The 27,802-nt window shown below is 39.3% G+C and overlaps 1 protein-coding gene across 17 annotated transcripts in view; it reads right to left on the bottom strand.

Annotated features, from left to right (window-relative positions):
* The window catches only part of kcnt1b (potassium sodium-activated channel subfamily T member 1b), a 103,013-nt gene that overhangs the window by 41,989 nt on the left and 33,222 nt on the right, over positions 1-27,802 (bottom strand). The window contains exon 2 of one of the 17 annotated variants that reach the window (XM_072665036.1): positions 7,098-7,136. The exons of the other annotated variants lie outside the window; for them this stretch is intronic. Within the exon in view, the coding sequence (XP_072521137.1) occupies positions 7,098-7,136 (39 nt within the window). The remainder of the gene's footprint in view (positions 1-7,097; positions 7,137-27,802) is intronic. 17 annotated transcript variants of the gene reach the window in all.

The raw sequence follows: 27,802 nt of genomic DNA, 5'->3' as shown, positions 1-27,802 counted from the left end.
GATATTTTGTTATATTAAATGACCTGAAATAGAGAAATGACATATCAATACCATTGGGTTTTGGGCCCATATCAGCAGAAAAAAGAGAAAGAATCCAATCCAGTCCTATAAATCTAGCCAATCGCATGCGTTCTAAATATTGCGATTTGTGATGAGTTATGAACTATGATAAAAAACACAAATGAACTATGACACAAATATTCAAGAAACATACTTGAGTGTGGTTACGATGGACACTATTATTCCACAATGCAATGCGAAACGCAAAGGGAGTAGCTACTCACGTCTGGAACAACTACAGCAATTGGGACGCATTCTATGGCTGCTTTAAAAATAAAAAAGTGGACCACAAAATCAGGAGTGAACAGACTGATTAATGTTTCTTTTTCCTACTGGCAGTTCTAAACCAGTGTGTCTCATATTTTTCTGTGGCAATTATTAAAAGCAGTAATTTCAAGCGCCATTACAAGATGTACATTCAAAAGGATTTAACATTTCATCTGAAATTAACATTTATTTAGAGCCTTTGTTATTTAAAACTAACAAAACATATACTGAATTGTAATTGTATTTACAATTACTAAGTACTGTAACTGTACTGATTTTATTGTGAACTTCACAATGAACATTCAATTGATGTTCTTCTACATTTGATCCCAAATTCCACAGCACAAAATGGTACTGCTGCTAATGCAACGCCATTGGACAGCTCAACATGTTTGGAGGAGAACACCAATGTAATGCAATGAGTAATGGGGAGAGAGAGGGCCAACTGTTTTTTCGGGCACTCCTGGTCATGGATAGCTGTAACGTCATCAGGAATCCAACCAGTTATCACCTGATGATAGGTTCAACGCTTTAGATGCCTGTGGTACAGGGAGATTTACTACATCATTCAATAATGAAATTCTATACAGTCTTGTCACATTGTCACCACAAATAACCCCCCTCCTTTCAGCCTATGCTGGGGCAATGCACTGTATTATGCCATATACTACAGCATTATAAACTGTATACATTACTGTTTAGAGTATGGGTGAGGGGAACGGGCTGGGCTCTGTGTGTAACCTCAATTATGAGGTGAGGGATTTTTTTCATCTTAACCTGTATTATTTCACAGTGCTTTTCATGAAAATGCTAGATGGATGAAACACCATTATGCAGTACAATTACGTATGTAAAGATGATAAAACTGGCTGGTACACTGTGTAAAAACATGAATTATTAATAATACACATGATTACCATAAACACACTCGCTTTCTCTTTAAAAGCTGTAGCTCTGGTGAGAACGAGGCACTAAGTGACATTGGTGAGTATTTGTGTGTATGTGAGTCTGTGTGTGTGTGTGTGTTCTGTTTGTAGAGCAACCAGTATTATACCAGGACTAATAGCTAAATCCTGAGTTTCCAGCAATCACAGGCCTCTAAAGCTGACTACTGCCAGACACTCAGAATAAGGGGGTAAAGTCTGTAAATAGTGCAACAGACAGAACAGAGGGTGAGATAGACCCAGAGAACGAGAGAGGGAGATATAGAGAGATAGAGAGAGAGGGGGAGAGAGAGAGGAGAGTTAGAAGTGTTGGACAGACTAAGAGAAAGACAGGCAAAGAGAGGGAGACAAGAAAGAAAGTGATAGAAAATAAGACATATTGTGAGAAAAAGTGCAGGAGATAGAGAGTGAGAGAAAAAAAGAGAGTGAGAGCAAGAAAGAGTGTAAAGACCAGTTGCAGACATAGTGAGAGCGAGAATGAGAGAGAGAAACATAGATAGAATTAGAGAGAGTGAGAGTTTACCCAGCCAACATGCACATTGTTACAGCCCACCTTTGTTGAACCCCTGCTCCCAATCACTAGCCCTAGTGGGGCCAATTTGGAACCCATGGACAAAACCTTCTGGGTCTCAGAAAGTTGGCTACTCATACAGGCTCTCATGTGCATGCTATTTGGGAGAGTGAGAGCAGGAACAATTGAGAGTTAAAGAGTGAGTGACAGAGAAAACAAAAGTTAGAGAATGAACGAGAGATTGAGACAGAGAGAGAGACAGAGAGAGAGAGAGAGAGAGAGAGACTAAGTTCTAAGGTAGATTGTATTTTAAGTGCTTTCACAAAGTCAGTAAAAGAACATGGTAATTAAGCAGTGTCCAATAGACGGGTGCCACGCTCGTAACACTGCTGTACACCAGGAGGAGCAGCCAGCAGTCTGTTTAATAAGGGCTGAATTCGCTCTCTCACTTCACCATCCACTGAACTGTTGGGTGGGAACATAACTTATCATCACTGTTTCTATCCCCTTTTTTATAGATAAAGCAATTTATTACAATTTATTTATGTTTTTACAAAATTTGAAAAATTACTGCAGTCACTAAAAAAGGTTCATAAAAAGGTTCTCCAGCAGCTGAGAGACGGATCTACCACTAAACTCTGATGGAAAAAATGAACTAAGAGACAAAGTGAGAGTCAAAGTGAGAGTTAAGCTTTGGAGAAGTTAGATAGGAGAGAGACCAAGAGAGAGAATGAGAGAGAGAGAGAGAAAGTTAAGTTAGATTGAGAGAGAGACCAAGAGAGAGAATGAGAGAGAGAGAGAGAGAGAGAGAGAGAGAGAGAGAGAGAGACCCGAGCTAGGGAGAATGTAAGACAAAGAGTAATAAAAAAAGAGAGAGTTAAGATGTGTGCCAAGAGTAAGAAAGATGCCAAAGAGAGAGAGAGTAAAAAAGAGGGAGAGAGAATTGGAGAGAGAGCAAGAAAGACAGAAAGGGTGAAAATTAGAGACAGAGGGAGAGACAGATTGTGTGAGAGTTCAGAGAGATGAGAGTTGAGAGAAAAAGAGAGAGTCAGAAATAATGTGAGAAAGATAGTGTGAGAGACGGAGAGAGTGAAAGTAAAAAAGAATGAGAGACAGAGAGACAGAGAGAGTGAGCGCAAGAAAGACAGAGTGACTAAGAGTGTTGAATTAAGAGTTAGGCAGACTGAGAGAGAAAGTTTAATAGAGTGAGAGTAAGAAAGAGTGGAAGAGAGACGGAGAGAGTGAGAACATGAAAGGTAGAGAGAGAGAGGGAGAGTTGGAGAAAGTGAGAGCAAGAAAAACAAAGTAAGTGAGAGCGCAAAAGAGTGAGATAGAGACCAAAAGAGAGAGAGAGACAAAGTGACATGGAGAGTAAGAAAGAAAGAGCCCAAGAGCGAGAGTTAAGAGGTAGGCTGAGAGAGAGAGCTGGAGAAAGTGAGAGTAAAAAAGTAAGGGAAAGATAACTGTAAAGAGCGAGTGCAAAAAGGTAGAGTTTGAGAGAGAGAGAGAGAGAGAGAGAGAGAGAGAGAGAGAGTGAGAGTCAGAGAGATTTCCCACGTTTCTGCTCCCTTGTCGCTATGGTGATGGCAGCAGTGGCACATATAGAGACTGCAGAGCAGAGCGAGATGCTGCTACAGTCTATAACCACTATACGACCAGTTTACAGCACATAGGATCCAAAAACACTAAACAGGCATTAACGTTAACGACAGCTTGGGGAGTAAAATGCACAGATGCATCGATCTAAAGTCCAGATTTAACACTCACACCGGATTGTGAAATTAGATCATACTGTATTATATATTGAAATAATATGAAATGCAGATCAGCTTTGGCCATAAAAAACATTTCTAAGCTCGTAAAATGTGTTCCACTGCTCCATGTTCCACTGTTGTAACAATTAATCCAGTGATATACCAACTCATGGGTCAGAGATTGACACCCTTAATCACCAGACTTCACACACACCAACCCACACAGCCGCTCAGAATCCCTGCCTATACGCCAGACTCTCAAAATCTCCAACCAGTCTTCACTTCCATCTGTCAAAGTATCAGGAACAGCGCATGTGAAATCCAGCTCTCAGCAACGTGGAGAAAGAATTCCATCAAAACAGGGAAACAACGACTACGTTTTCCCTGTTTTCTCTGCCACAGAACACAGGCTACACCTGAACATTTAGCATTTAGCTTGCTGTCCTTATAAGCTCTCAGAGTCTGATGACAACAGCTCTTTGTATACCTCTAACCCACCCACACAAGCCTGAGAAACACCAGGCAGATACAGTACGAGCTCTATAAATAGTGTAAGGGACATGAATATTGAGGATGTGGAGCACTCTTCTGTCAGCTAGCTCATGTCAATCTACTTTAGCCACCACGGTGAGGAAACAACGGTTGCTCTGGTCACACAGCAGTCATGATGCTGCAGTGGAAAGGATATGCTCGACGAGCCTACGCCGCCATTAAAGAGGAAAAGCTATTGTACTTTGGCTTCCATTGGAGCCAACTGCACCACTTCTCCACTTGATGCAATAATTACAGTAGGGTGTTCGCACTTTAATGACACTTCAGACTTAATGTTGCTCTCACGGCAGGGCTTGATTGCCTGGGCTGAGTTAGTGCCTTTGTGAATGTGTTCACTCTTAAAAATAAGGGCTTCAGGAAGGGTTATTTGGAGCAATGCCAGAGGAGAACCACTTTTAACTCCCTAAAGACCCATTGAATGGATGGTTCTTCAAAGAAACATTTTTGCACAGGATGTGTATGAATGTGAAGAACTTTTTTAGTCTTCATATAAGGTAAAGATTCAATCTTGATTCACCTTTGTGCTATATAGAACCATCAAGGTTTGCATCATACTGGAGAACCCTTTAACCAATCAGTTAGTTGTCATGGATCAATATCTTTACTAAAGAACCTTTGATGATTCCCCCCTTTAAAGAATGCACTTAAGTCCACAGCCTCCTCTGTAACCAAACCAAGAACCATTCAGGAACCATTATTTTTCCTTTTAAAAGTGTATGAGGTTGGTCATAAGGCAGTAAATGGCCATACATTACTTCCTGCACGGTCTAAAATCCCAAGCTTTCATATATAATTGAAAGCATACAGATGCAATAGAGACATTTTCTCACATTTAGCAAGCTGTCAGAGTGGGCATGCATAAAAATGCATACATATGATCACAAGTTTAAGGCTATAACACCCCACACGAAAGTTGTTGACTCAATTGAAGTGGCGCTGTGCTTTTACAAAAGCCACAAGAGTATGTATTCCATTTCGAATTTTCACATGAATAAGTGGCCCGTATTATCTTTTGTAAATCAGGCTCATCAGCACAAAGCAGAGTCAATTCCTTCCTACATCTGTTGTTGTGCTGCCAGGCTATCAGACTTCACTGTCATTTACCACAAAGATAAAGCAAGCAAGTTAGCACAGTGGTTTAGACTGGTATAAAGCAATGTATAAAGACTAAAGCACTAAAATGCAATACAGTCAAAAAGTATCACTATAAATTGCAAAGACAAAATGGCAAAACTCTGAAAATCTGGTGTATCTGGTGCCTGATCCAGATCTTCAAAAAACAAAATAATTAATTGGCCAATTTCCTTGTTTGAAAACTAGCCAATTCCAATTTAGGCTGATTGAGCATACCGATATTTAATGAAGTGGAGTGTTTTTTCTTCACATTTACTTTACTTCATCGCTCTGGTACAGGTTAATCAGCATAGTTGGCCTCATCTGTTGAGACTGACGTTATTCCTGAGCTCTACAACTTTTCTTTACAACTTCTAACAAACTGTAATCCATTTTTTCTTTGCTGAGGCTTCGCTCCACACTTCTGCTTCTTCATTACATTCATGACAGTGTATTTCCTTGCTTTACACTTGCCTTTGACACATCTGGGTCTATATATTGGATAGTGTTCTTCATCTGTATTTGATCTTCAGCCATGAACATACCAAATAAATGTATTCTAATCTCGCAGCCTAATGATGGTCTGATGCTCGAACTTTGACACTTAATTGGTCTTTGGTTGAGGAACAACAGCAATGTGACACATTTTCTACAAATATGTATAATTCCCTAAAATAAAAACAAGCTTGAAGAAGTCGGTTGGTGATCACTGTTCTACGCTCTACCGGCGTAGTCTTTGGTTGATTTCAAAGACAGAACAATGTGTTATCAATGGTGGCCTAGTGATCAAATTAATCATAGTAAAATTTTCAAACTAATTTTGGTTGCAAAATGATAAACAGAGGTGGGTAATTTGCTCTCATAATAAATATTGTTACTGTGATTAACAGCATGCTTTGAGATCAATGAGTACATTGTGGATATAATCAGAACGCTCACTGCATGTTCCATTACAGAGTGCATAAGCAGTCCTGTTTAGTTGGAGGCAGTGCAGCATTTACTGCTTATTTGCTAGTAACCTTTAGCTTAACTAGCTAGTTAGCTTGCCTAACATTAGCATGAGAACAGTTTGAATGGCTAATTCCTGCAGTGTTTAGCCATGCTTTTCTACACTAAATTATTACAGAAATGCCAATCAATTACAACACATTGTATAGTGTATATATTAGCAACAAGACTACGCTAGTTATTAGTTACTACACATAAATTGCAATAAAACTTTGTTTTTCCCTAATAACAGCATAATGTATCATCATATATGACTGACTGATTTTCCAATCATAATATAGGCTTAAACATAGGCTAAGTAACATATTTGGTTCACAGGCCTGGCCTAAATTATAGCCACACAAAGGTTACACCATGTAAAGTCAGCCTTTTGTGAAATGCTTACATTGCAGTATTTTAAACACCAGGCCGCTTGAAGCATCTAGCATGCTACAGTAACTTGGTTTCTGGTTACTTCAATATCTAACAGTGGCAAAAAGCTTTCTGACAGGAAAACCACAGGTGCAAGCTGCAGCACCACATCCTGTCATTAGCAAAGACTAAATTACTTCAGCGCACATGCTCAACAAGCCGTTCCCTTCTTAATTGTGACAACACCCATAAGACCAGTACAAAGGCCATTTTATAATGATTTGAAGTGCACCATCATGTGTACCATATCACAAACTAGTGTAGCTGTGAAGCACTGAACTGTTGAGCAATGCATTAATTGCATCAATGGATGCAAAAGCACGCAGAAGTCCAGTAGAGTCTGCAGGGATTATCTTTTTGAGGGCTGTGTATCTACACAGCTCAGCAGAAAATAGCTGACATTTATAGAGAGGCATTACAGTCTGGGAGCGTCCCCCCATTATGGTCATGATTCAGCTCTGTGCTTTCTGAACTTACTGTGCGTTAGTGGAGTCCATGCTGTATTCTTCTGAATACCTGGGAGGAGCACACACACAAACATACATAGCAAAGGGCAGAGAGAGGTTACAGTCTAAGACTCATGCAGAGGCAGCGAGCATGCACTGAACGAGCAGGAGAAGCGTGGATTGAGTTAATCTGTCGAGTGCACACTTGTTCAAAAGTTTGGAATAACATGTCATATTTATCATAATTAGAATTCTATATACCTAAGCCCCTGGCATTACAATATTATAAACCAGACACCAGATTGATGATTTTAATGAGTTAATAATTACAGTCTGGAAGGAGGAACAAACTTGAAGCTGCTCTTCCTACCACTCTAATATCCTATACATTTCCATCTCTACCTGTGCTGTGGTTTTCACACCCATTCTTCCATGTTCTTTAGTCTCTATCTTTTAGTCCATCCTCTGTTCACTAAAGAGGGAGAAAGGTGGGAGTGGCAGTTCTCAGGCCAGAGTTCTCAAGAGCTCTATTTCCTCTAGCAGTCATACAGTCACACTTTCATGCTAGACTAAAATTAAGATCAGCCAAGTGAACACACATTTACACTAGTGATTAGGGATGTCACAACGCACCCCCTAAAGGAGTGGGCAGCCACCTCAGTGCTCTCGGAGCAATTCTAGGGGTAGGTGCTTTCCTCAGGGGCACCTCACTAATGAATGTCGGTCCTGGGAGTCGAATCACTGACCTTCTGAGCCCAAGCCCACTTCTCTATGACCTTGCTTATACTAAAACTACATGCTGAACGTGTGGTCCGGCTTAGTTATATGATATGATCCTGATTTTAAGTGTAAATAAGTAAACAGATCCCCTACAAAGAGCAAATTAAATATGATATTGCTCAGCCACAGTCATATCAGAATATTATGACCACCTACCTAATAATGACCACCCATGGCATGGACTGTATTAGTTAACAGAAGGTGTTTATAGAGGTTAACTGATCCACAGTGGCGTGTCAATTGCTCTACATCACGTACTGGAGTCGTGATTAACCTCTGGCACCAATAGCCTGTGGGCCACCACTGTTATGTCGCTATTCTCGCCTTCACTACAGCGGCTCTAGAAAATACTATAAAAAGTTTGCAGTTTCCAAGATGTACAGTACAGTACAGTAACTTTTTCAAGTTATTAACCTCCAGATTTGATTACTTTTTTTTTATTTAAGTCATTGGGACAACTGACCTGCTTATCCAAAGTGTCTTCTCAAATCAAGAATATTAATAGGGAGTTTTTGTTTCTGCTTGGCTGTGGTAACAGCCTCTACCTTTTTGTTTATAGTCCAGGACAATACTAGAGACCACACTGTGAATTTCTGATTGCGTTTAGCCACAAGAGCACAATTAGTGAGTTCAGTGATGAGGTTGAGTGGATGTTGTACTGGGTGGAGCTCCACCACTCCAGATAAGAAAGTCCCACATGTTAGGGAAGATTTATACTCGTCTAGCTGACACATGGCATTAGCCATGATGACCTTGGGCTCATGTGTGGCTGTTCCAGAGAATCCCATGCTTTTGTCAAAGCTTTTCTATTGAGATTATACAAGCTAGATCTGTCTGCAACAGAATCCACTAATCTAAAGGGGTGTCTGGATACTTTTGACACTTTTTATAATGGCACTGAAGTAAAGAAAAACATCAGATATCGCCATTTTATTACACATGTATCAGCAACCAAAGTTGTTTTATATGATTGAAAACAGTAATTCCAAACTTCTGAACAGTAGAAATAGCAGAAATATTTATTTCTGTTCCTGGAAGAAGCAGACTTAGACTTAGAATTCTAGTAATTCATAACCTGTTTTTAAATCTGGATGTGTTTTTTATGGCAGTCTTTGCGCTGGACACTTGGTGGACCTTGTGTGTTAACACATGTAGGCAGACATACACAAGGAAATGTGAGAATGCAAAGCAAAGAAGACAGCGAATCTCCGCTGTAATGCTCTTCAGCAGCGCAGCAGATGTGGTGATGGATGGGCATGGTGTCGACAGAATGAAAGTGACTCATGAGGGCGGAATTCTCTTTGGAGGCTGCAACATAATAGCAGCACTCAGCCGAGGGCACCGGGTGACTAAGCTGTGAATACTGCTATCAAAGGCAGGTCATAGATAAGGACTATCATAGGCTTTTGATGGATGCTTTAAAGGAATACTCAGGGGGTTTTCAACCAAGTTTCTATGTGCTGTATCTGTAGTATATGATTGATTAAACAATAATCTGTCAGTACTTAGGAAAAAAAAAAAAAAAAACACTGACTCAAAACACTTTTAGACGTGTAATAGAAGGCAATGGGTAGATGCTGAAACGCTTGCCTGTTGGCTTCTACTTTAAAGGGTTTAAAGGGTAAACAAGTCATTCAGAGCATATGGTCAATTCAGATTCTGATCAACTAATTGATTTGATTGCCATTATACTGCTGATATTCTGGCATCACCAACTTCAAGCACAGAACTCCAGACTAGTCCCAATTTGCCAAATGAACGTATCTGTCGCCAACAGATATAATTGTCCCATATTATTATTTTTGAGGTAAAATTTTGCTTACTGACGGTTGTAGTCCAGTGTGTATTGCTAATAAAATAGCACTAACAAAATAGCGATAAAGATTAGCAAATATCGCTTTTATTATTATTTTTAAATTATTCTTTAATGCTTTAATTTTTCTTTATGTCTATGTAAAACACAGTGTGTATGAAATGTGCTATACAAAATAAAACTCCTGCCTCCTGCTTCTCATTTTTCCTTCTTTTCCAGCTTTTCCAATATCCTGACTTAACTTCCTGTAATTGGTCCTGACGTCCGAACCGCCAAAACAGCCAAAAATGGTTCTCCCTTGGTTGAAACTAAATTTGGCCTTTGGTCCAAAGCATAGTCTGAGGCACCTTTTAAACTTCCTATTTTGATTTGGACCAAAGTCCAAAAAAAGATTGGACCAAGCAATCTTAATCAAGCACCTTAAAACACCAAAATGATCCAAAATGACCAGTGAAACTTTTATATGCAAAATTGATGATGGTAAAAACAATTTTGGAGCTATTTTGCCTCAAAACACCTAGCATAAACCACTCAGCTGTGAATGGATATTAAACATATGTTTTTTATTCAAAACTGCATTTAAAAATGATCTCAAAACAGTGTCTCAGGTATCAGACAACTGATTCTAATCGTTTTACAGGCATTAAACTCTTTATCACTGTGAACCATTTTGGCACTGTACGTTGGTCTTAAACAGCACATTTTACCAATCTAAATGACTTTATTTACATGTTTACCCTTAAACTCTGTATGTTAAACTGTTGTTTTGCTGTTCTGTTCATTTACTAACTACACTGAAACATCCCAATGTTAATTTCAGCAGTAAAACCGTATGCCACCCATGCGGCAGATACATGGTTTAAAAGGAATATTCTTTTAAATTGCACATCACTCTCTCTCTCGCTCTCTTTGCCCTTTTCCCTGGAGATGTTCTACCTGGCATAGCTTGAGCACCGAACAAATGAGTCCCGGTTGTACAAGCAACCCCATCGCAAACAGACACTCGTGCAACGTTTAATGACCAGGCAAGCCACTAAAAGATCCCCTAGATGGAGCGCCATGAATATTCCTTCTGTGTGTAGCGTGAACTAAATATTCCCTCTGAATTCCTGAACCAAATATTCTCTCTGAATGAACTGGCTCCACTGTCCTTCCCAGAATGCTCTGCAGAGAACCACAGTAAATATTCCCACTGAACTATGCCTAGCGTACCAGAAGTTCATCATGTCGAAGTTACTGTGCCTCAGTGGCTCAAAGTAATTTCACTACGTTCGCTGGACTTGCCCAGATGTGCCTACAAAGACTATTAGAGAGAATTTATGCCATTTAGTCTTCCTCATTCCAATACTTTCATTGCAGGAGTGCAGCCTTTTAGGTCATTGCTCTACAAAGAATTATTGATGTAATTATTGCAGACAGATTTTGTATTAAATTTGACCACCTATTAGCTTACTATTACACTACTAATAAATGAACTAGCCTGTAGAGTCCTGGAACTTTCAGAAGTTAATTCATTTCAGTGTAACATTATCAGACAGTGGTTTGCAATGTGAAATTGATATTTCAAAAGAGAAGCGAATGTGAAGAACCTTTAAACTGTTAAGGAACCTTTACATTCACTTCTTTAAACCTTTAAAAAGGTTCTTCACACGTCTCTTTTACAAAAATGCTTCTTTATGGAACCAAAAGTAGTTCTTCTATAACAACACTTAAGGAACCCTTTGTAGCCTCTTTCTTTTTGCAAGAGCTTCTCTTTAATGCGAATCCAGGTAGATTCATCAACTAAAATGAGAAAAAAAATAAAAAAGGAAAATCCCAAGTGAGTGCATAATGAAATAATAAGTTAAATATGTGCAACAATAATGAGCACATTCTACAAATCGCAACTTTTTGGAAATTGAAAAAAAAAAACAGTTATAGAATGAGGAAGATTAACTCCTCAAGGTCCAAAGCACCTCATCTGAACCATGAAACATGGTGGCACAAGCAGTCAACAACTTTACTAACAATAATTCAGCTGCTGGCGAGAGAAGGAGGAACTAGAAAGTGTGCAGAAACATGTGAACCACTCAGAACTCATGGGATGGTACTTCACCTTGTCGCAGGATAATACTCTGAAACATAAGGGGTCAAAGTGTGGAATGTCCTTGACTAGGAGAGTCAATCAATCAATGGGGGGGTCAATCAAAACCCCACTGATCAAGCATTTCAAGTACTAAAGACTAAAGACAAGGCCAAAAGCAAAAGGCCGTCTAAAAAATGGACTTGATTTGATTGCAAAAGATTTGCAGCCAGCTGCAAAACAACATATTCATGCCTATGATATCCAGTTAGCCCAAAACAAAGGCACTATTTACACTATTTACAGTACAGCTTGTATTATTGTATAAATGTATACATTTGTATTTGTATTAATACTTTCAAATTTAAATTAAATAAACAAATGCAACAGCAGCAGAATCAACAGCAGCAAAGCATTGCTGTCCAGTGCCTTTTGCACTACACTGTGTCAGTAGTACCCACTTTCAGTTGTAGTTTACAGACCCTTTAGTGTAAGTCAGAAGCATTCCTCACTCATTTATTAACAGATGCCACCTACCATTAACAAAAAAGGACAGGTCTAAGAAAGCTACAACTTTCATTAAAGTGTGTGTTTACAAGATGTTTACACGCACACACAAACACACACATACACACACTACCTATACAACACTTCTCCATTAGGAGACGCCAGTTTGAAACATAGCTAAGTGATCCTAAGTGGCAATACTGTCCAGTTCTGTGGTTTCTCTGCTCTTATCTCATAAAAGGCTAAATTACATGCTGTAGCTCTCTGAGACCAACACTGCCGCTCCTTTTTACACCCATACAAACATCTCATCATCTGGTCACAAATATATACAATTCACACAAATATGGAAGGCACGCGTAAAAGAGTAAAAGATGACCTGATTAAAGGTAAAGATAAAACATTTCTTTAATAATCTGAGCAGGATCAAGGAAGAATGAGCAATTCCTCCATGGAAAGACTCTTAGGTGTCTACAAAAAGCATTTACAAGCTGTGATGCATGCTAAAGGGACCCAAAGGAAAGAACTATTCAAGCTAATATCTCCTCTTAGTCTTAGTCTGATTAAGTCCTGTTTAAAACCAATGTGACAAGTGCAATTTTGTCCTGTTTCTGAAATTCAGCCCCTAAAAAATCATTGGCTTTTATCACAGGTGGCTAAGACTGATCTCACCTCAGTCTCAGCTGAATAAAACTCATATAAGACAAGCGTAAGATCTCCTGATTCCTTCTGAGGCTCTCGGCTGTATCTCAGAGATCTTTCAGCAGGCTATTAGAGCAGAAGGAAATCTCATGCTTTTCTCATTTGTGTCCAAACCCCCTTCAATTTACCATTTAAAACAGAGAGGCTAATTACACACTAAGGTGTATTATTCAGTAACTACAGGGACATCTGCACAAACCAGTGGCGCTTGTGTTTGGCAATAGAAGTTTTGTAATATAATATAATAACACATAGGCTGTTTGAGGGGTGTTTAGTAGAAATATTTCAGAAACCAGTGAAACAAAACTGAATCTGCTTTATTTCTCTTTAGACAAAGATAAGAAAATACATTTTTCCTTTGGGGGATATTATTAAGTACTGGTCAGGTAGCCCACACTTTTGCTTGTTATTTTGAAACTGTAAAAAGGTAGTAATATAAATGTAACCTTGCTTAATATATTAAATAAACAAATGTTTCATATTTAACTTCATGCCTTTTGAAAGTCAGGTCATTGCTTTCACTTAGCTATTCACAGTAACAGATATTTTGACCAGGGGTGTCCAAACATTTGCATACCGCTGTATATCTACTTATGTATATATGACATATGAAGTATGTTGTGCATGCACTTAAGGCATATAAAGCCCCAATATGTTGTCTGTGCCATTTTTTTGAAGGGTTGAGGTATAAGTATTCAACAGTAGAGGGCAGAGAGGTCATGGTAATGGTCAGTGGTTTCTATAAGAGACAAGCTTTTAGAATTCTTACAGCACTCTGCACAGATCACTAGTAAAACAGTGAAAATAACTGGTATCATTTCACTGTGTGATATTAACAAACTTTGATAGATAAAAAAGGCCTTATTTCATACTAAATAATGAGGGTAAAAAAAAAATCCATAAACCCATGGTTTCATCCGTAAAAAAAAAAAAGTCTCAAAACCCTGTGGTGCTCATTCGGAGGTGGAGAGCTGTTCGGCTTAAAGAGACTGGCCCTCTTTTACATCATTTAGCTGTTACAAATATCATACTCTTTCTACTGGAGCAAGCAGCTCCCTACCAGCTCCCTACCCTCTGAAAGGAAGTACAAGAGGAGATATTTTACTGTGATCAGAATTTGGTTAAACATTCTAGTTGTGTTGTTTCATAAGCAATTTCACAGACAGCTGTAAACACTGTATTTATCTCAGTAGTAAGGGTGTGTTTATATAACCCTCTATAACATTAGAATAAAATGAAATAACATTCAGAACATGCTGTTTTTAGTGAAGTATGGATTTGTTCAGTTCCACCAGCAGCAGACTATACATACTATAATGAAGGACTGATTAGATAAACTATACTCTTTTTTAATTTGGTCAATTATATTTAATCCACTGTTAGAGTTAGCTTTAGCTTTTTAAATATATAGTTACTTGGAATAACCTTATTTTACACAAACTTCTGTTCAATGTCACAATTTCTCCTGTATAATTATATATGTACTATTGCTTGTACCAAAAAACCCTTTATCTCCAATTTTTTTCTGGTTTTAGATTTCATCAGGGTTTGAACCCTGTAGCTAATCTGTACAATCTAATCTGTGTTAATAATCTTGGATGAGTAGAAATGCTTTAAATAATAAGTCACCATTTTGGAGATACATATATAGATATAACGAAGAAGGCGGTAAAACGTCTGATATAACGGCTACGATATATATATATATATATATATATATATATATCGTCTGCACAGTACTGTAAATTTAACGTAAATGTAATTACCATTTATTAATTGCCCTCAAGCCGGTTCTGACTGCTGGTGAGCTGGAGTGTTTCCTCAGATCACCTTCAAATAAATACTCAGTACTGCAAAATGGTAATAATAGCTGACAGTCCTAATCAAACAGAAGAAGGAATAAATCACATCAGTTTAACACTTCACTGTAAAAAAAAAAAAAAAACACCTCCAAATGTTCTATTCTGATGCGCAGGTAGTCAGCATGGGTTCACTAAAGGACGTTGTTTCTTCTCAATTATATGTAATGCAGAGGAAAGTGCCTCCTACTTTCACTAGGGGAACAAAGATCCAGTCCCTAATGGTCACTGAAATGCCCAGCGCACCCCTGCAGCTCTCTAATATACTATTTGCTAATCTCTCACATCAGTAAATGTCATGTTTTCTCTGTTATATCTTATTTAATGATAATGGTGGAGATCAGAGGACAGGCAGGCAGGGATATGAGATCTATTAGGAACGCCACACTGGCAGAACTAGGACAAAAACCATGTCCTGTTTATGCTTATCTAAGTAAGGAAAACAGATCCTGGAACGGTGTTTCTCACTCTCAGGCCGGAGGGACCCCCGCACCGCGCAGTTTTCTGTTTGTTTTCCCTGCTCTAACACATCTGATTCAACACAAAAGGGGCTTACTAATTAGCCAATGTGTTGAATCAGGTGTGTTGGAGAGGGGAAAACACAAAACTCTGTGTAGGGGTCCGCTAGGACTACGACTGAGAACCTCTCCTACATAAGCAGCCCCAAGACACTAAATGAACACCAGCCTGGATCTCCAGCATTTAATCTTCTGGCTCTGGTGCAGTACACATGGAACTGAACTGCTGAAAGAAAAGAGGCTAGAGAGAAAGAGGCTGCATGAAAAAAGGCTGAAGAAAAGAGTCTGAAGAATAGAGGATGAAGGGAAGGAGTGAGGAAAAGAGGCAGGGGGTTAAAGCTGAAATGAACGAAGCTGAGAAAAGAGGCAAACGTGAAAGAGGCTGAAAGGAAAATAAGCTGTAGGTGAAGTGAAAGAAGAAAAAGAGGCTAAAGAGAAAGAGACGGAAACAGAAGGGAACAGAAGCTGTGAAAAACCTAGTACACAATATCCGCTTTACCCCAAATGTAGTAGATCCGCTAAGCTAAACTGCTTCTTTACTTCTGAATTGATGCTGTGAGGCTAAAATAGCTAACAAGCATATAACCAGCAGTTTAGCATCATACCAGCTAGAGAGTAGTTAAGTTGTTAAGTACTCTCAAAAAGACTTGCTCATGAGGGCAGGCTTCTCGAATGTGGATTATGAATAGGCTTAGGCTAAACTGCAGTGCCAATGGTGAATCACCATGGGAATTTCTTAATCTGTGTCTTGGAAACCGGCCCTGTATGTTACTTAACAAGATGACACAGTTTGAGGAAAGTATGTGTTTTAATGACACACTTTATTTAGCCTGGCAGTTGCACAGTGCTATACTGCTGCCTATAAGCTTCCATCATTAGCTACGTTAGCCTCATGGCTCCAGTGTTTACTAAAGAAGCAAACTTCAGATGCTTCAGATGGTCCAGAGCATCCCCAGTGGCAACAGAAGCTGTTGCACAATGGATCAGTAGACCACTAATCAGATAATATCTGGTTAAGAACAATCTTCTAGGAACCACTATATGACCACCACCTCTACAATAATAGTGGTCCTTATAAGACCACTGCTGACCAGATACTATCTGCATAGTGGAGCATTCACAACACAGCACTGACTCTAACATGATCGAGGCCTGGCCGGGTGTGCGCAGCAGGTGCCTATGTCTGTGACTGACTCCAGTTAGGCTACAAGTCACATCCAGGCAATACAGTCAAGAACGGGACAGCACCCCGGTTCAGTGAATCAGGCTCTTAACTCTGAATGAGATTACTCCAGCCAGAACAGCACAAAACCAATTAGGCAGGAGGGTGAGCTGCCATATGCGATAGCCATATGTGTGCATGGAGGTGGGGGGGCAAGAAAACAAGCAAGTGTATGTAAGCAAAGCCTTGTGAACAGCTCCTTAACAGCAAAGGTTATCGGTTTCACATTATTGCATTATCAGGTGGTGTTTAAGTTAGCATCAATAAAGTGAATGAACCAATGCATCCTGAGAGCTGCTACTCACTGCTAGAGGGGTGTCATTCACACCTGAATCAGCTTAGTTTGATTGAATGGCTTTGTTTCATATCATCACTTAGAATAACACCAAAGCAAGTCTTGTACAGTATTGTAAAAACAGAAAACCTACTATTTATGAAGTCTTGCAGCATTTTTACACCTGTCTCAAATACATAAGTCATGCACGTTTTTGCAAAATGGACCTGGGTTCATCCCTTTATTGCTTTTCATTATTTTCCTTGTATACAAACACTCAAGCAGCGCAAACAGTAATTAACCTTACCATAGGCTTAAATTAGCCTAACTTTGGGTTCAGTTGCATTTCATACATATTCAACTGAATGTTAACTGAATGTCAGGTAAGCATCTACGAAGCATCTACAATTAACCATTCAAGTAAAGTGAAACTGAGCTGATTGAATGGAAAATACTATTATGCTGTATGAATATGAATTAGTAATGAAAATACATTTTCATAAAATTCTTCTGCAAAATATTGAAACGAAACAAAAGATAGAAAGAAAAAAACGATACAATGAAAGAACGAAAAACTCAACAAGATGGGAACTGGAAGCAGTCGATCCTCAGACAGAGCAGACTTGCCCTCCTCCCAAACTTTGCCCTGCGTCTCTCTCTCTCTCTCTCTCGCTTACTGCACTCTCCCACTGTCAGAGGCATTAAAGCACACTCTGAGAGTTCAGAACAACAATGTAGCACACCTGCCAATTCAGATAAAGCTACGGACCAGGCTAAACGTACATCGCTCGCGAATAATCTGCAGATAGAGGAGTTGTGTTCTGGCTCACGAGAAGCATGTGTGATATACTTCAAAACAAAGGTGTCAAAAAATGTTCTGTGAAGCGATATCATAAAAGAACCACATTTGGTTCCTTATATACATACTAATGTTTGGAAATGAGACGTGTAAGTGTGACAAACCTTTTTAAAGTCTAAAGAACCTAATGTAAATGTTCTAGACCAACTGAACATTTTTCCTAGAAATGTAAGTCCATATTAGGAAGAACTTTGGAAGCTTTATTTTAAATATGCTAATCCATTGCGTGTCTTACTGCTTATGGTGAATTCAAGAATGTATAATCGAAGCAACTAACTGTAAAATATTCACCTTCAAAAAAATATATATTCAGCTTTAGAATTATTTAGATGCTCCACATACTTGTAATAAGGAGAATAGCCCCATGGTCGTTGCTGCTCCAGGCTTGGCACACTGCTAACTGCAGTATGTAACTTTGGAGAACGCTTATGAGAACTGTGAACTGCAGACTAGCTAATAAGGAACCTTTATTCTCACCCTGTCTAAACAGTCGTGTCCAGAACCAGTCCAGTTTAAGCATTAACAGAATTCTGTCCTGATGTTTGGTGGCTGTGGTTCATTTTCAAAGTACCTTGTGATTTAAGCATTTTGACCTGTGAATGCCTTTTGAAACTCTGGATGGAACTACTCAGATGAAGGGTGGTACTATGTTCAAGCCTGTCTGGGAGGCCCACTTCTCTTATATTCTGATGCCTTAACCTGTTCTCCTGATCACTGCGGCCTGCAGTGATACCATGGCCTTTTAGAGCTCTGTTACTGTGGTGAGGGTCGTTAAAGCAGCTTCCATTGTCTTCTTATTTTAGTTGTTTGCAGCTCTCACGTCACTTGCCGTTAATACTTCAGAGCTAGTGCAATCATGATGGCTATCAGTACTTTGACTAGTCCTTCCTTCAACTTAGTATTGGCTCTGAATGACATTTGGCTGGTAATATTTTGAAATTGTGAGCTTTCAGTCAAGTGCATGTAATATTTAGTAATATTTTGTGACTTTACAAAAATGCAAAGTATATGATGAGTACATGTAGAGACATCTTCACTCTGCCAATGCCAGTAGGGACCCAGGGGCCAGTTACTTGTGACATAGGAAGCTGAGTCAAACTTGAATGGAATGTTGAATGCTCTGTTTTCTTATCTAGGCAGCCTACAAAAAACTGAAATCTGGGCTTTCTTATGTCACAGTTTGTGGGTTGGTAGGCACTCCAGACACTCAAATGTAAGTGCACAAGCACCGAAAAAGTGAGTTTTTATTAAATGTGCCTTTTAATGCCCACGAACCAGCTTCAGAGCAGCAGAGATTTGAGGGGAGTTTGGGGAATTGATTAGTCGAGCTCAGTAGAAATGATCTTGAGTGTTTTCATGCAAAACCTGTTTTACTGAAGTGAAGAGAGAGATTGAGGTTGACACGGATTCATTTGCATGTAATCTGCTTGTAAAAGACATCATGACTGGGGCTTAAAAAGTTTCTGAGCACCGGTCTCAGCAGAACAACTTCCTGCCCTGTTTTCGTCTTCACTATAGTGAGTCCTGAGAAGATGTGACAGGACACTCTGAAGTTCTTCACCGATAAGCACAGCCTGTCAAGGAGTGTGGGCGATAGTGACTCAGTAGGCAGGTCACTTCAAATCAATCAGCTGACCTTAGCAAGAACTGAGAGGAACTTCTAATGTAGTTTAAACAACACCGGAGTTCCTTTAGCACTGCTTTATGAGAACTTTTCAGTATGAGAACCCACAATAATAACAGACAATAGGAGACAAAAGCACTTTCAGAGAGCACTAACATGAATGACTGTAGCATGTCTAGAATTTCCTTTAGATCCATAATATCCAGCAGCTCTCACAACATCATCTCTCATAGAAACCACTGTAAAATGGGGAGGGGGCTAATGCTATGCCCACATTCAAATGACAACATTTTATAAATTATTTTTTTTAATCAATAAATTGTAGAGGTTTGTTTTAGAGAAACCTGAACTTGTTCTATTAGAGAAGTTTTAACAATGTGATCCAAACCAGTCTAAGTAGATTTTGAGCTCTACAGAATCATTTTTACATTCAAAATATTGCAAATGAACTAAATCTTGATTTCAGAAGTGAACTTTGGATTAAACATTTGGAAAATTAAGGCTGTGTGCATGTTGCAAATGTATTATTGCTTGTATCTCCATTTTTGCATTTATTCTGACTCAGTTTGTTCAGAAAAAAAGGCTAGAAAGAACAAAAAAAAGACAGCAGAATGTGCCTTGTATCTCACCCAGAGCTCACCCATTAGTTATTCACAATGTCCATGACACAATTTGTATGACCAAAAACTAACAATATTAAACCTGGTTGATTTTATCTGAACTTTTAATGCCTTTTTCAACTAATAATGCATAATCAGAATACATCATCAGAAATGCGGAGGCAGGAGGGAAATAAAAACAAAACACTGGGAATTGAAATCCAGGCCCAGTAAAACCAAGCTTTCCTGAGACAGCAATAATGCAACAAGACACAAGTGTAATTGCAGTTTTAGACAGAAGCACAGGAACTGTCACATTTTAATCAATTAAAGTTTCAGAAACTTCTGAGTAATTGTAAGTGCATGAACACAAGCTTTTCCAGCAAATAAGATACTGAAAAGTGAGTTTTTATTAAATGTGCCTTTTAATGCCCACGAACCAGCTTCAGAGCAGCAGAGATTTGAGGGGAGTTTGGGGAATTGATTAGTCGAGCTCAGTAGAAATGATCTTGAGTGTTTCCATGCATTGAGTAATTGTAAGTGCATTAACACAAGCTCTTCCAGCAAATAAAATACTGAAAAGTATTTTTCAGTACTCCTGTATTCAAACAAATGGAAAAGCAAATGTTGTGCCAGCACTTTTCAATTAAGCCAGTCCACAGAAAACAGATGGGAGAGTACAATGGAAAACCATTTAGCACTCAAATAAATTGGAGTCCCTATAATGAACTAGGTATACAACTTTCAAAAGCACTAAGACTCACAATATATTAACACTATTAAAACTAAAGCTTCACAAAAGCTTCTTGGCTTGAACATCCAGAACCTTTCCAATTTAGGGAGGTTCCTGAAACTTCTTTAACCCTTTAACTTCTTTAAGTGTGGTCCCACATTCAGCTTTGAACACGACGCAACAATCCGCTTTAATTCTACCGTTTCATCCACTGATCAATCTTCCCACAACATTCAGTGCATCCCTAAAACACTCAATGATACAGACGCTACAGAATGCAAAAGTTTGGCGCTTCTTTACACCTACATCTCATTTACCAAAAAGGCAAAAGTGAAAGATACTTTAGGGAACCTGTAAAAAGTACACTGTATAAACAAAAGTATTGGGACACCTACACATTACACCTACAAGAGCTTTCATTACATCCCATTATAAATCCATAGGCGTTAATATGGAGTTGGTCCCCTGTTTGCAGCTCTTACAGCAGGTCCCCACTCTGTTAATTTACGTGGTCTGACACGTCATAGCTGAGTTGCTGTGGTTCCTAAATGCTTTTTAAAGGGTTTTAAAAATACCATTCACAGATGAGGGAAGAAATTTCACAAACTGACATGTTGCACCTATGGCAATGGGACTGAATGAAGCACCTAAATTCAATGATTAAGATATGTGTCCCAATACTTTTGTCCATATAGTGGTACATTAGGAAACCATAAGCAGTCCTTCTATGGCATCGTTGCAAACTATTTTATTCAGTGTGAAGAGTAATCCCAAGAGTAAGTCTGATTTAATAGCTTGGAAATGTTTTCCAGTCACACTGCATCTTTCCTACTCCTACTGGAGGCCTGACGTTTTCCCTGAAGACTGCCTCAGGCAATTGTCCTACCATGGGAGGTGTTTCGTAACCTGCTGGAAAATACATCCATAAAGAGCCTGGTCTCTGCACTGAAATGAAACCAGTGAGCAAGGTTTCAGGTACAGCTCGCTGTAGCAACCAAGGCTCTCAGTTCCTTCTTCCCATGCCTTGAAACCCTGCCTTATTGCTGGCACAGAGCTCAGCAGACTCCGTAGGACATCTTTCTTTAAGAAATCGAACTGCTCTGCGCTTGGCTCTTGCAAATAAGGCATTCATTAAGACCCTTATTTGTTTTGTTTGTCTCTCAGCTCCCCCAAGAGACATTAATGTTTAGAAACAGCAGTTTAGAGAAACCTGGGTGAATAATTACAAATGGTATCAATAATTGAATGCTGTAATGTAGCTAGTGTGGTCCTATCGATGCAGGAAACAGTATGATCAAACATCTCACACCTCCTGTAACCTAGAGGCTTGTTACATGCACGTCGTGCTTCACCCACACCGGCACTGAGTGCCAACGAAACCCTGCTAATCCGTCACAACATCCACAGTTCTGCTGGTTAGCTGGCTGTCTGTGGGTCAGTGTTCGTTAATGGGGGTAGCAAATGGTTTTTAACAAGCATCATCCATTGGGCAATGACTTGCTCAGGGGTGTCAGTAGAACCTGATTTACTGGGGCTCCAGTAAAGTGTTGCTGTGCCCCACTATAATCAAGATGGTAAAAAGTCTTTCCAAAGTGAGTAGCTAGTGCTTTCAGTCAGAGTCAGATTATTTAGTTTTTTGTGGAGTAATGGACATTTGTAAATTATTAAAAGAAAGTCAGCCACGCAACAGACAAGGCAATGACAGCTTGTAGCTGTATGGTTCATTTAATAGGTGCTAATGGCAGTATAACCTAATTAATTAATGAATTAATGAACTAGCAAAAGCATCAGTTATGGTAGCGTAGGCTTTATTTATGCTAGCTGGTAAAATGGGCATTGATAACACAAGCTTACAAAATGAGCGTCATTGTATAGCCGATATAACAGTAAACAGTGAACTACTCGTTTTAAAAGCCTGTGTTCTCTAACATAAATTGATGATGCAATGATAAAATCACATTATCACATGTAGTTTACACAGCAAAGAAAATGTTTTATGCAGTAATATTACTGAAATACTATTACTAATAATAATAATAATAATAATAATAATAATATAGTTCTATTACTAGCATTAGTATTAACATATTATTATTATCAATAGCCTTGCTACTAGCATCCAACCTATTCTAATGAAGTGAAGGACTCCGTAATCTGCATACAGGGCAAGCTGCAAGATATGGACAAAACACTAGTAAGCTTATCACGATCATACTGCTACATATTTTGACTGTGAAATATATATTAAAAGGTATTAAAATGGTCTAGAATTGTCTTTTACTTTTTAAAATCCATGTTCTGAACAGTTTCAGTGAGGTTAGCTGCTTAATAAAAGAAATCCACTTACCCTAAACAGCACTGACACTCACCTATAGGCCAGAGACAAACTTCTTCTACAGCAGAATCAATCAGAATCTCTATTTCAGTTGGAAGTGGGACAACAGAGTCAAATCAACATCTCTGGTCAAAAGCAATCAGAATTTTCATGTCAGGGAGGGCAGGTCAACAGAGAGTCAAACTTAGAAGCAGAGCCAATCTGAATCTTATTTTAGCATGAGACTCCCAGTTACAGTATTTTCACTGCTACCTCACTAAGATAGAACCTGATATTCTCCAGAAACGTTAGCTAGCACGCAGGGTTAAGGGTTCCGCAGGGTTAAAACAAACACTGACTCTGTTCACAAACAGGTTCATTGTGACTTGTTATTGTATTATAAATTATACTATAGCTTGAACAGAAACTGAATATAGAGCTCACAGTGTTTTAGTGTTAGTAGGTCAGTCAGGGGTTTGGTTGGTTATCAGTTAGAGAAAGCTGTCATTTTTCAGTCAGTCACTGTTCCACCAGCAGTACACTTTAGCCAAAATGTGCTAATGATATTTAATTCTCCATTAGCAAACAAAGACCCTCATGCTTCTTTTCAAAAGAAGTACACACACTGTCTTTCGAGTAAAAAACGCTCTGACCTCTACTGCATGTAACGCGGCCCGTGCTTCAAATGAGTTTGACACCCCTGGTCTACAGAAAATGTTTACAAGTTGTGATACTTGCCAAAAGGGGTGTTATTAAATATGCAGACCATGCAGGAGGCCTGCACTGTTTTTACTGTGCCTGTAAGAGTAAAGAAAATGCCGGCTTCAGAAGGAAAGCTGGTAAATGATTCCATTTAGCTTGTTGGTTTATTAAATATTTTATAGTAGCTACATCAAATGCAACATTATCAAATCAGTGTCCAGGCGTAATATCTGTCAGATGCTAACCTAGTGTCTTCTGAACTTCTGAAAAGCCAGGAATCAAAACACTCCAAACAGTTCTCCCGGTGAGATGCTCCGGGCTTCTCTTCAACCATCATTACACAACACGGCACGGCTCGCTAGCTGTTCAAATATATTTAGCCCAGCAGATGACTCAAGTATCGTTGTGAGGACCGACAAATCAAAGCAAACTCACATTCCAGCACAATTGTACAGCCATCACCTCAGTCAGCTGAAGTCAGGACAAGATAAACAAACACACAGCTGAAAAAGTGTGCCGGTTAGGAGTTAGAGCTGTATGAATATAATGAAAATTCAGGATGTGGTTGGAATGTAAAGCATGAACAGTCAAGAGTCAATATCCAGTTTTTTAACAGCACACTGAACAGCAGGGAATATTACTGAACCCTTAGAATTCTTTTTTGAGTATTTTAAGTTATTATTTGATGCATAAATAGTAAGTATGGGCTTCTTGGGCTAAAAATGCTACAAGCCTTTTTACAACCCTGTTATTTTGGCTCAGGATGAAACACTCAGATTTTCCATTTATAGAGGGCTATAAAAGGTGAACTCTACTTTGATTGGCTGACTGACTGATTGTTTTACGGCAGCACAGTGGCTTACAGGAGCCATATAACATAGCATAGCATAGCTTTAATTTTAGCTCTATAACAAGAACACTGTGTTTTTTTGTAATTATTCCAGAGTCTGAAGAGATTCCATAGTTGAAGGCTTGCTTCTCCGGCACAGTGTTCCCCTTCCCCCAGACTCTTAGCTTGCCATATCCATATCCAGTAGCCATTGCATTTAACCTCAGAAGGCTCTCACTAGTGTATGTCTGGACTGTCTGTAATAGTTTTACCCACCCAGCACCCGACGTCATTTTGACATTGTTTTTTGGAGCTTAATCTGGTTGGCCCGTATAACTTTATTTTGCCCTAAAAGAGACGTTGAACACCAAGCTGTTTTAGACCATATATTGCCCTAATATGGCCATGAAAATAATTTGAAGATCACTGCTGTTCGAAACCTTGGAAAAGAAAGAGATGTGTCGTGTGCCATTACAAAGAGAAGTGGATATAGTGTTGTAAATTACTATAATGTGTAATATACTGAATAAAAATTCATTTTTTGGTACTAAAACCTGTTTTTTTGTGTTTATGTGAGTTTAAATGTGCCACCACTTATTTACACCACATGTAAATGGCTTGATGTATCACACATTTATCCTGTATCACCCACCCACTACCAGGAGTGTACAATATAGCAGCAGTTATTGTTTTTTTCACCAGTAAATGGAAGAACTGATTTACTATTACTGGGTCTTAGAGAAGGCTCTACCAGCCTCCAGTCAAATCTTGTGTTTTTCACTCTGCTGTTTACCTCCCTGGTGGAGGTGTGGATTTATAACACTGAATTATTACAGCAACAGTGTTTCGGCTGTGTGCTTACTGTCCTGATTTCGGCTCACAGGCGACAGCTAAACTGATGGCTAAAATTATGTGCGAATGAGAATTTGCTTTGATGCTGAGACTGATCTGATCTATCTTTCTGTAAACCTACCAAACTGTAAATGGAATATCTGATATATGTACAGGCCATGCTCAGACTCCTCAACCACTCTACTCCTCCACGTCACTGTCATCACGTTACTTTATCATGTGGCAACCTGACCTACTTTACTTTGCAGCATTACAATCAGTCTGTATGAGACGCTCCTCAAAACCTATTACTCCACCTCTTCTCCATAACTCCATTTTGCCACCTCATTTCCTAACACTATTACTCCACCTTAACTTCTAACACCCCATTACTCCACCCCATCCCCTTAACTTCCCATTACTGCATCTTATCTCCTAACTCTCTATTACTCTACCTCATCTCCCAAATACCCCATTACTCCACCTCAACTTCTAACACCCCATTACTCCACCGCTTCTCCTAACACACCATTACTCCACCGCTTCTCCTAACACCCCATTACTCCACCTCAACTTCTAACACCCCATTACTCCACCGCTTCTCCTAACACCCCATTACTCCACCGCTTCTCCTAACACCCCATTACTCCACCTCAACTTCTAACACCCCATTACTCCACCGCTTCTCCTAACACCCCATTACTCCACCTCAACTTCTAACACCCCATTACTCCACCTCATCCCCTTAACTTCCCATTACTGCACCTCATCTCCTAACACCCCATTACTCTACCTCATCTCCTAACACCCCATTACTCTACCTCATCTCCTAACACCCCATTACTCCACCGCTTCTCCTAACACCCCATTACTCCACCTCAACTTCTAACACCCCATTACTCCACCTCATCTCCTAATACTCTATTACACCACCTCATCTTCTTAACATCCCGTTACTCCAACCCATCTCCTTAGGACCCCATTACTCCACCTCATCTCCCAACACCCCATTACTGCACCCCATCTCCTTAACACCCCATTACTCCACCTCATCTCCTTAACACCCCATTACTCCATACACTCAATCTCAACACCCCATTAGTCTACTACTCCATTCTTCTCAACACAACACCACCCCATCTCCCAAATGTCCTATTATTCCACCCCACCTTCTCGATGCCCCATTACTCCAACCAATGGCTAGAAAAACATAGCTTTTTGCCCTGTGTCACTGTAGGCAAATAAAACATGCTGTGCTGCCAAAAAACATCACAACTAGAAATGTGCTAGAACAAGAGTTAACACTGGAAGCACTTTTCCCAAATGTTGAGATTTATTACTAAGTAAATTTCCCCCAACAATCTTACCAACTAACATCAATGATTCTATTTTGTTCAGCAAAACAACTCACTATCTATTTTATTAGTTTTTGTAGTCTCATGTGATCAGACTGGGGGTGGGAGTGTGTAAAAATCTTCTGTTGCACACACACACACACACACACACGTACACACACACTGTAGACAAGTTGTAAACAGATATTGCCATGGCCTGTAAGCTCATCACAGAACATAATCTGATACATGAGATATTTCCTAACTAAACAAATGTAAAAAAAAAAAAATCATCATTATAAGGAGAGCTGTTATAGCTGATGACTGTTGTGCAATTCTAACGTGCCATATAGATATAAGTGCATTAATACAGTTTGGAGGCTGCAAACATGAGCTTGTCTCTAGAGGTTCACACCAATGTTTACTGCACCATTACATTACATGATTGGTTTCTGCTGTCTGCCACATTAAGATATGTAATGGGAAACGTTGCTCTCCCCAAAATTGTATATTGGTGCAGATTATTCAACATGCACTGGAAGGCACAAGAATGCATATAGAGAATGGCTTTTCTGTCAGTGTCAGATAGATCACTGCCCCGGAGGCCCTTAGATGCAGATGCATTCATATGTTCAGTGATCACAGCACAGTGGCTGATGTCTGAAAATGAGATGTGATATGAGATGTGAAGGCAATGCTGGTGGGCTGATGAAACAGAGAAATTCAGAGATCTCTGACGGCGAGTTCGTTGGCAGGCAAAGGATGTAGTGTCCCTTGTCTCTAGGGAAACGTTGCAATTGTGGGCAAACTTCTTATTTGACTGCCAAATAAAGCAATCGGAACTCAGGCTGCTGCTGGAGCGTTTTGGGTTTTTGACAGAGCGCAAATAAAACTAATCCCTGCCACTATTTTTACACTTAATGCCCAACTACACAATCGCTTATTTTTAAAGGAATAGCTCAGCGAAAATCATCAAATAAGCATGATTCATCACTCACCCAAAGTGCAGGCTATCAGCCAAGACATGTTAGATATCCTGTATGTGCTTCCCTGGTTTAGTAAAGGAGATGCTAGGCTAATATTGCTAACAAACACTGAACCTAGACTGTCATCAATGTCTTTTCTGTAAATACATGCTTAAACCACTTCAACCCACTTAAAACATATGTAGAGA

The sequence above is a fragment of the Salminus brasiliensis genome, chromosome 20 (assembly GCF_030463535.1).
Source record: "Salminus brasiliensis chromosome 20, fSalBra1.hap2, whole genome shotgun sequence".
NCBI classification, from domain to species: Eukaryota; Metazoa; Chordata; class Actinopteri; order Characiformes; family Bryconidae; genus Salminus; species Salminus brasiliensis.
Note: the sequence above shows the minus strand (reverse complement) of the source record. Positions and strands in the feature narration are given on the sequence as shown.